Below are 10,791 nucleotides of genomic sequence, written 5' to 3'. Positions count from 1 at the left end.
CGGAGGAGAATGTGTCACTGCTGATCTCCTCTTCTCCCTCTAACACCTGCCCTCTTAATCCCATTCCTTCCCATCTCCTAAAACTTCTTGCTCCTTCTATAATCCCTATGCTCACACAGATTTTTAACTCTTCCCTCTACTCTGGTACCTTTCCATCCTCCTTCAAGCATGCAACCGTTATACCATTACTCAAAAACAGCAATCTTGACCCTACCTGTCCTTTTAACTATCGACCTGTCTCCCTCCTGCCTTTTACCTCCAAACTCCTTGAACGTCTTGTATTCTCTCGATTGCTACACTTTCTCAACACCTATTCTCTTCTAGACACTCTACAATCTGGCTTCCGCACTGCTCACTCTACTGAAATAGCCCTCACTAAAATAACCGACGACCTCCATGCTGCCAAAGACAGAGATCATTACACTCTGCTCATATTACTCGACCTCTCTGCAGCATTTGACACCATGGACAACCCTCTTCTCCTCCACATTCTCCATACTCTTGGTATTCGGAACAAAGCTCTATCCTGGATCTCCCCTTACCTCTCCCATCATACTTTCAGTGTCTCTTTTGCTAACACCTCCTCCTCCTCTATAAATCTCTCTTTGGGGGTACCCCAGGGCTCTGTCCTGGGACCCCTTCTCTTTTCTTTTTAGTCACTCTCTCTAGGTGACCTAATCACATCTTTTGGGTTTAAATATCACCTCTATGCTGACGGCACACAAATTTACCTTTCAACCCCTGACCTTACACCTGCCATACAGACCAATGTTTCTGAATGTCTCTGTGAAAATCCTCCTGGATAGCCATCCGCCGACTGAAACTTAATATGGCAAAAACAGAGCTCCTTATACTTCCTCCCAAACCTGGCCCTACTACCTCCTTCCACATTACTGTTGGAAATACGATCATTCACCCAGTAGCCAAAGCACGCTGCCCAGGGGTCACACTCGATTCGTCTCTCACATTCTCCTCTCACATTCAAAACGTTTATGAAACTTGTCGCTTTTTCCACCGCAATATCACAAAGATACACCAGCTCCTCTGTTACTCGACAGCTAAAACTCTGACTCAGGCCCTCATTCTCCCCCGTCTCGATTATTGCAACCTCCTGCTGTCCGGCCTTCCTGCCTCTCACCTGTCTCCCCTACAATCTACACTTTATATTTGTGATGAACTGCTCAACCTTAATACCCAAGTCTAAATATAATAAACTAAGGTGCATAGGGACACAAATATGGCATCCAGCAACAATAAGTAGGAAAAGAGATTCCTACCAAGGAGTCCCTTTCTCTTGCACTCAAAGCAAATAAATCAAATATAAAGATATATATTTTATCTTTCAAATACCAATATTTGATTGAGAGTATAATTTTATATATATTTATCTCTCTTATGTACCACTAATCCAAAATAATATCAATTTTTTATATATCAGACGACGACGCAGAATTGTGATATATTATATACAGTGATTTAAAACTCCATTCGAGAGGCTGAATTGACTGATATGTCTATATAACCACCTAAGGTAATTATATTATCAGCTATTAACATCAGTAAACACAGTGTGACTTCACTACCTACTCCTCATAGGGGATTGTGTAGTCAAAAATTGAACACCATGTCATAGTAGTAAATTAGATATCAAATAGCCAAAATAGTATTATAATCTGAAACAGGCATATATATACAGTCAGGTGATTGGTATAATAACCACTCATTGATATTATCTATATACACTTCAAAGACTTCATAATTCAAGCAGGTGCATATTGCAATGTATACATAGCTGTATTAAGTAAGACTCTACGTTTAAGTAACCCCAATGGGTACATAGAGATATACCAGCCACCCAGTAGGCTCAAAGCAGTAGCGCAACAGCGCTGCCTCAAGCTCCAAGCACCCTGCTCAAAATAGGCATGTAATCATCTGCAATAGCCCAGGATACCATACGACCTGATAGATGTTAAAACAACCAGCCGCTCGTTCTTAAAGCCACCGTCGCGGCATCAGTAAAAGTACCCTACGCAAGTTTCGTGTACCGAGTACACTTCATCAGGGGGGAGACCCCTACAATCTATCCTAAACGCTGCTTCCAGAATCACTCTACTCTTTCCTAAATCTGTCTCCTCGTCTCCCCTCCTGAAATCCCTCTCCTGGCTTCCGATCAAATACTGCATCTCACACTCATTTTTAAAGCTTAACACTCTTCTGCCCCTCCTTACATCTCAGCCCTAATTTCTCGCTATGCACCATCCCGACTCTTGCGTTCTTCTCAAGGATGTCTTCTTTCTATACCCCCTTTGTATCTTTAGCCCTCTCCCGCCTTAAACCTTTCTCACTGACTGCCCCACACCTCTGGAAAGCCCTTCCCCTCAAAACCCGACTAGCACCCTCTCTATCCACCTTTAAGACCCTCCTTAAGACACATTTGCTTAAAGAAGCATATGAATAGCTTGTGGATAATCCTGGACACATGATACATAAAGCTTGGCCCCCTGCAGACGCACTTACTAGAATTCCCTCCTACTGTCTCTATACGTTCCCTTACCTACCAATTAGATTGTAAGCTCCTCGGAGCAGGGGGTCCTCTTCCTTTATGTTACTTTTATGTCTGAAGCACTTATTCCCATGACCTGTTATTTATATTATTTGTTATTTATATGATTACAACATGTATTACTACTGTGAAGTGCTATGTACATTTATGGAACTATATAAATAAAGCAATAGGAAAGATACATGTGTATTATGAATAAATTATTTTGCTAAAAATCTGTGGAGCCCTAGATCATCTTTCCTGTAGCTGTAGACTTGGATTGCTGCAGATAGGCCATCCTTGAACCAAGAGCTCTGGCATGGTGCGCAAGTATCAATTTTTTTGCATTTATTTGCACTGTTTTGGTGTGCTACATACCCACATACCTTTGCTATATAAATAAAGACATACAATGCAATACAATACTCTCACAACGACCATCCTCCATTCAGTCATGTACTGAAATAAATGGAATTGAATTTTTAATTAGTAATGAAAAGTTCAGTCCGCGCTCTGGCTCTTTAAACTTGGAGTGTTGGTCCCTCTCAGTTCTCTTGCTGCTTCTGTGTTTATGAGGTGTCTCCCCCACCTCCAAATGTGGTCTCCACCGGAACCCCGATGGTGATACCAATATCAGCAAAACAAGAAAAAACACAAAAGCGCACCAAGATGAGAGATAGATAATGTATTAGCAACAAATAATAAAATTAGTAACTTACATATAAAATTTCTTTAATAATCCCCGATTCTGGTGTCTATCACAGGAGTAGGGCATCACATAGGAAGTATGAAGGGTAATCTCAGTTCTGAGAGATCAGACCCGCGCGCTGGGGCTGTCTCTGTTCACTCTCCTGTCCTCCACGTGTGGTAGCGTGGTGCAGAGTGTAGCACACATGTGCAGGAACCGGGGCCTTCAATAGGTGTCCTTAGGATGCCTGTCCGTTTTTGATAGCATAGAAACGATCGGAAATAAGCAGGAACGGTACACTTGAGTGTGTACTGGTGGTGGGTAGTAAAACCGCCAGCCACAACAGTCGCGACGCGTTTCGTTTAACAAAGTAAACTTTGCCTGAAGAAGTTTACTTTGTTAAACGAAACGCGTCGCGACTGTTGTGGCTGGCGGTTTTACTACCCACCACCAGTACACACTCAAGTGTACCGTTCCTGCTTATTTCCGATCGTTTCTATGCTATCAAAAACGGACAGGCATCCTAAGGACACCTATTGAAGGCCCCGGTTCCTGCACATGTGTGCTACACTCTGCACCACGCTACCACACGTGGAGGACAGGAGAGTGAACAGAGACAGCCCCAGCGCGCGGGTCTGATCTCTCAGAACTGAGATTACCCTTCATACTTCCTATGTGATGCCCTACTCCTGTGATAGACACCAGAATCGGGGATTATTAAAGAAATTTTATATGTAAGTTACTAATTTTATTATTTGTTGCTAATACATTATCTATCTCTCATCTTGGTGCGCTTTTGTGTTTTTTCTTGTTTTGCTGAATTTTTAATTATCACATGGCTCCCTGGCTGTGCGCTATTGGCTGTTTTTTTGCTGTTACTGGATTTCTCTCCATGGCTGGCACGCCACTGCTGATCCTTGGAGACTGTGGGAGTGGGTAAGAGACTTTATTCATGACCACAATAGTTGAGTACTTTGATGTTTGATATTGTTCAAGTGACTCACAGGTCAATACATTACACTCACTCCTGCTGATCCCATGAGGGAGTCATTATAAATGAAGTTATCAGTCCATATTTAGATGAAGCTATACTGGGGTTGAGCACCCTATTTTCTCCTTATTCTACCTTCTTCTACTGACCCAGCTTGCAAGACTACTCTAAACACTAGGCACGCATTCACGGTTGTGGGTTGGCGTTTAATACTATTCCCTATATCAGCCTCACGGTCATGTCTGGTTTGTGGTGAGCTACGCGTTACAGTATGCTCAGCCACACAACCTTTGATACCGTTGAGGTAGGAAAAGTCCTGAGCACGCACGCCAAATTCCTGTCCAGTATTGTGGATCATCACTTCCAGGAAAGGAGGTAAGAGATAACTCACCACCGTGTCACCACATCCTGGACAACTCCCGTTCAGGTGAGCACAACCGAACTTCCACCGATTGAGACTTCCGAACCAATGCAACTGGGGGGTACTAGCCTTTCTAAATCTGAGAAGCAACGTCACAAGAATGCCGGACTTTGTCTCTATTGTGGAAACTCCGGGCATTTTGCATATTTTTGTCTCAATAAGTCGGGAAACGCAAAGTTCCCATGAGGCCCAGGGGAGTCTCATTGGGAATGCTTTCTTTCTCCCCTATCTCTGTGGATAACCCCTCTAGGATACTCCTTCCCATCACTCTTATAAGGGGACGGGTTTCTTGTTTCTCCGCTCTCTTTCCTTGATTCAAGTTCTGGGGCAAATTGTTAGGTCAAGGATTTGCGGAACGCCATCATATTCCTCTCAGACGAAGGGAGAACACTATAGCCCTGGAGACCGCTTCAACCAGCTTTCATCTCACTGGAGACTGAGGGCCTTCACCTTAAGACTGGAAATGATCACCTAGAGAAGATTCAGCTTAACATGATTCACACGCCTTCTATAGGAGTAATCCTCAGGCTTCCCTGGTTACAGATTCACAATCCCCGGGTGGACTGGGTTAACAAGGAACCCATTCAATGGAGCCCCTTCGGGACCAAAAAATGCATTTTGGAATCCAGTAGTATTTGTGGAACCACCAAATCCGAGGAAAAGGGAAGGTTACAATTGCCAGAGGAGTATGCCGAGTTCAGAGACGTCTTTGATAAGGTCACGTCTGAGGTCCTGCCTCCACATCGTCCCTTTGATTGTCCCATTGACTTACTTCCTGGTACTTCTCCTCCCAGAGGGACTTCTTACCTGCTGTCAATGCCCGAGATCAAGACCATGAGGGAATACATTGCTGAGAATTTACAGAGATGATTCATCCGTAAATCACCTCTCCAGCCGGTGCCGGATTCTTCTTTGTGAAGACGAAAGACAGATGTTTACGGCCATGCATTGACTACCGGGGCCTTAATAAAATCACCATTAAAAATTGCTATCCACTTCCTCTAATATCGGAGCTCTTTGATCGCCGACAAGGTGCTAATATCTTCTCCAAAGTAGAGTTACGCAGGGCCTATAATCTCATCAGGATCTGTCAAGGCGACGAATGGAAAACTGCATTCAATACCAGAGATGGACATTATGAATACCTGGTCATGTCGTTTGGTCTGTGTAATGCCCCAGCCGTGTTTCAAGACTTTGTCAATGAAATTTTTAGGGACCTTATCAATTCTTTCGTAATCATTCACTTGGATGACATCTTGATTTTTCAAAATCCAGACAGGAACATATGGCCCGCGTAAAACAAGTACTTCTTCGCTTATGGGAAAACCGGCTCTTTGGAAAACTCGAAAAATGTCAAATTCATCAAGCTTCTATCGTTTTTCTAGGATATATAATTTCTAATACAAGCCTTACCACGGAGCCTGCAAAAGTCAAAGCGATACTGGATTGGCCTCAACCCACCACTCTAAAAGCCATTCAACGTTTCCTAGGATTTTCTAACTATTATCTCAGGTTTATTCAGAACTTTTCTTCTTTGGTGGCTCCTCTCACAGCATTAACTAAAAAAGGAGCAGACCCCACCTCTTTGTCACCCATGGCCATCCAGTCTTTTTCACCTCTAAAGAAGGCGTTCGTGTCCGCCTCAACTCTTATCCATCCTTATCCCAAACTTCCATTTACCCTTGAAGTTGATGCATCGGATGTCGGAGTTGGAGCTGTTCTTTCCCAGGGGAAGAGTCGTCAGTCCAGGTTGCACGCCTGTGCATTCTTTACCAAAAAATAATTCTTCTGCAGAATGCAATTAAAATATCGGTAATCGTGAACTCCTGGCCATGAAACTAGCACTTGAGGAAAAGAGACACCATCTGGAAGGTACGGAACATCCCATAACAATTCTGACCGACCACAAAAATGTGTTATACATTGAGGGAGCATGTCGCCTGGGAGTTCGCCAAACCAGATATCACTCTTCTTTTCCAGATTCAACTTTATAATCTCGTATCTCCCTGGAACCAAGAACATCAAGGCGGATGCCTTTTCTCGTCAATTATCTCTGGGTGACAAATCCGAGGACGAACAAAAACCCATTCTTCCTTCTAAATGTATCCTTTCTGCTATCACCTTCAACGCTCTTAAGGACCTCCTCCTCCAAAAGGACCACATTCCTGCTGACCTTACGGTTCCCGAGGGCCGCCTTTACACTTCTTCCCTACTGTACATCATAAAAAGGTTCTCGAATGGAGCCATTCCTCCAGATCAGTAGGATTTGCCGGGACGAGGAGAACTTTGGACCTGATCTCCTGAACATTCTGGTGGCCTCAGATGCAGAGGGACATCAAAGATTTCATAGCCACGTGCCCAACTTGTGCCAGGACTAAAACTCCTAGGAATCTTCCTTCAGTTCTTCTTCAACCCTTGCCTTTTCCTGATCGTCCATGGACACACCTATCCATGGATTTCGATGTTGATCTGCCTATGTCCAGGGGCATGAACACGATCCTCGTGGTGGTAGATCGATTCTCAAAACAATCCCACTTTATACCTCGCAAGGGCCTTCCCAACTCTCCCAAATTGGCTGACATATTCATCAGAGAAATCTTCCGTCTTCACGGAGTGCCACTGGTCATTGTTTCGGATAGAGGCCCGCAATTCGTATCTCGCTTTTGGTGCTCTTTTTGCCTACAACTTGACATCTCCCTCCATTTTTTCTCTGGGTATCACCCTCAAACAAATGGTCAGACTGAGAGGACCAATCAGTCCCTAGAACAATACATACAATGTTTTGTGTCCAATTCCCAGGACGACTGGTTTGAGCTCTTGGGCCCTGGGCAGCGTTTGTTCATAACAACACACGTAGTGGATCAACCCTGGAATCCCCTTTTCTCGTGAACTATGGGTTCCACCCATTCACTCTTCCCCTTTCTTTTTCCTCATCGGGGGTCTCAGCGGCAGATGACAGGATCAAAGAGCTGCAGAATCTCTGGAAAAATGTCCAGTAAACATCAAGACAGCCACCAATAGGCAGAAAACCCAGGCAGATCGCAACTGCAGCCAGCTCAGGATTTTAGACCCGGCGACATGGTCTGGCTGTCATCCAGAAACATCAGTCAAAAAGTCCCTTCCATGAAATTCGCACCCAGAGTTCTCAGTCCATTCCCTATCGCCGTAAGGATCAACCCAGTCGCGTACCGGCTCTCTCTGACTTCTTCTATGAGAAAAGGGAAACAAAAAAGGAAAAAGCACAAGGCTCATAGAGTAGTATAGTTAAGTTTATCCAAAATTAATAACGGTTATAAACACTTACAACAATGTAGTTGTTACAAGCACTTCGGTACTGAGATAGACCGCAGGAACAGAGGCACGTTGCTCGTCTGTTTGTCGGGGTTGTGTGAGTCCTGGCCCTCTTCCTCCTCTCGAACGGCGAACTGTTGCACTTCCGCGTCAGGTGACTTGTGACGCCGGCGTGTGTCATCGAACGGTGGCTGAACTGCGGGCAGTCTCCAATTCCCTCTCCAAACACGGCGGTCAGGAAACTCTGCAATCTGTGTCTTCACAGCAGCTTAGTGTAGGCTCACTGGCTACCAGAGCAATGTCAGCCCTACGCGTTTCGAGAACTGTGTTCTCTTCATCAGGGGCATTGTCATTGCTGGTTGCTTTCTATTACTATATATAGAGTGCTGCATTAATTGATTAAATAACGCAATAAATTAATCTGATCTAATCAGTGCCATATTGGTGTATGCTTTCAGTATCCTCGTGAGAATACATGTCTGAGAATGGATCAGAATAAATAATGATTGTTTAGTCAATTAATAATTGAACAAGGGTACAAACAAATTTAGTAAAGGGAGATTAAAACTGCTAAAATATCCTATTTTATTGTATAATTTAGAAAAGAAAAAGTATTAAAATCTCTGTGAACACTAAAAACAAACACCATTACATCAAAGTTGATACACAAAATTACATGTCATATTTATTCATTTGTTAAAATTGATAATTAAAAATTGAAATAAAAGACTGTCTATATTGAATTTATTGTTTGATCACAGGAATGCAGCCATGTCTATTTCTTCATTTAGCCCATTTGGGGACATGGTGTTAAGCTGATGTATCCAATAAGTCTCTCTTTGTCTCAGTCTTAGCACCCTGTCCCCTCCATGTTCATTGGGTCCAATATGCTCTATCCCTGTAACTATTAATTTTGCAGGATCTTTATTGTGTTTAAAATAAAAATGTCGGGAGACACTATGTGTCATTAATCCTTTTTTGATGTTATTCCTATATTCTAAAAACCGCCTTTTTAGACTTCTCTTAGTTCTCCCTATGTACTGTACTGCAGGCCACACTCACACTCTAATAAATATACTATAACGGTCGTTTTGCAATTAATTAAAGTTTTAATTGGGTATAATTTAGGTGAATGTTTAGATTTAAAAGAAACAGCCCCAGTGTTTATGTGCCTGCAAGTAATACACCTTCCCCCACAACAGTGATTGCCCACAATTCTGGAAGACACTGTGTTATTATTACAAAAAGGCTTAGTGGTTCTCAGTTTTGAAGGTGCCAGGATGTTTTTAAAAGTCCGAGCTCGTCTGTATACTATTTTCGGTCGTTCTGAAATGGACGGCGCTAATAGAGGATCACATTTTAATATGTCCCAATGTCTACTCAATATATTTTTTAACTGCGCGGATGCACCATTAAATTGAGTGATAAAAAGCACATCCTGACTGTCCTTGGTCTTATTCTCCTTGTTGCTCTTTTTAAGCATAAGTGATCTCTCCATAAGCCTTTTGAATATTGTATTTTTGTGACCTTTATTTAATAATTTAGTTTTTAATAATCCTGATTGTTTAATAAAATCTTCTCTTTTGTTACAATTGCGCCTAATTCTTAAAAACTGACTAAATGCAATGTTTGCAATCCATCTCGGATGGTGGTTGCTGGCAGCATCCAGAAATGTATTACTATCACCTTTTTGTAATGAGTAGTGGTTACAATCTCATTATCAACATTGCTTGTTAAAACCAAATCAAAAAATACTATGTTGGTCGGACTATGATCGTGCGTAAATTTTAAATTAAAACGATTGTAATTGATATAACTCCAAAATTCTTCTAATTCTAATAGACTGCCTTTCCATATGATTAAAATATCGTCAATAAAAAGCTTAAATAAAACTAGGTTAGCCAAATGGGGATTATTATTCCAGATGTACAATTACTCCCAGTAACCAATCACGAGGTTCCCTTTTTCTGAAGATAAAATGCGTCTTGAAATTTAAAATAATTCTTAGTTAGTATAAATTGTATACAATGTAATATAAATTCTCTCTGTGGTGCAGATATAGATGTATCAATGGTTAAAAAATATTCTGTCGCTAACAGTCCGTCTATATGTGATATGTTGGTATATAAAGATTCCACATCACATGTGACCCAAATATAATCTTGTTGCCATTGTACTTGTTTAATAAAATTGAGTATGTGTGTTGTGTCTTTAATATGTGAAGGAAGCTGAGCGACATACTCTTTTAAAAAGGAATCGACATACTTGGACAGATGAGACGTTAGACTATCGATGCCCGCCAATATGGGCCTACCTGGAGGTTGGATCGAGTTTTTGTGTATTTTGGACAAGTGGTACACAAAGGGAATTTTGGGATGAGTTATTGAGAGATAACCATACTCCTTTTTATTAAGTATACCCACTGTAAGAGCTTCTTTCAGCATTGTTTCTAAATCAAGCTGAAAATCTACTGTGGGATCCCTTTTAAGCAGTTGGTATGTTGTTGTATCATTAATTAGTCGCAGACCTTCTTTTATATATTCATCCCTATTTTGTACAACTATGCCTCCCCCTTTATCTGCCTGTTTGATATCTAAACTAGTAACATTTTTAAGATCATCTAAAGCTTTTTCTTCCCATTTAAATAAGTTTCTCTTCATAGTTTTAGTATAGAAATCTTTCTCGCACATTAACTTAAAATCTCTATAAACCAAAGCAAAATAGGTATCTAAAAATGTCCCCTTGGATTGGACTGGATTGAAAACAGACTTTGGTCTAAAACTTGTGTGTTTGATATCAGCTTCTATGTGGTTAGTAACCTCTTCTATGAGAAGTCTGTCCGTTTTTCATGTTTCTTT

General features: G+C 41.7%; 1 protein-coding gene across 1 annotated transcript; it reads left to right on the top strand.

Moving 5' to 3' along the window:
- The first annotated feature begins 5,927 nt into the window (after positions 1-5,927).
- LOC142485306 (uncharacterized) lies at positions 5,928-6,425 on the top strand. Its single transcript, XM_075584352.1, has one exon. It carries the CDS (start codon positions 5,928-5,930, stop codon positions 6,423-6,425), a length of 498 nt encoding a protein of 165 aa, XP_075440467.1.
- The last annotated feature ends 4,366 nt before the right edge of the window (positions 6,426-10,791 follow it).

The sequence above is a fragment of the Ascaphus truei genome, unplaced genomic scaffold, assembly GCF_040206685.1.
Source record: "Ascaphus truei isolate aAscTru1 unplaced genomic scaffold, aAscTru1.hap1 HAP1_SCAFFOLD_549, whole genome shotgun sequence".
NCBI lineage: Eukaryota > Metazoa > Chordata > Amphibia > Anura > Ascaphidae > Ascaphus > Ascaphus truei.
The sequence above is the reverse complement of the archived record's forward strand: the minus strand, read 5'-3'. Positions and strand labels throughout refer to the sequence as shown.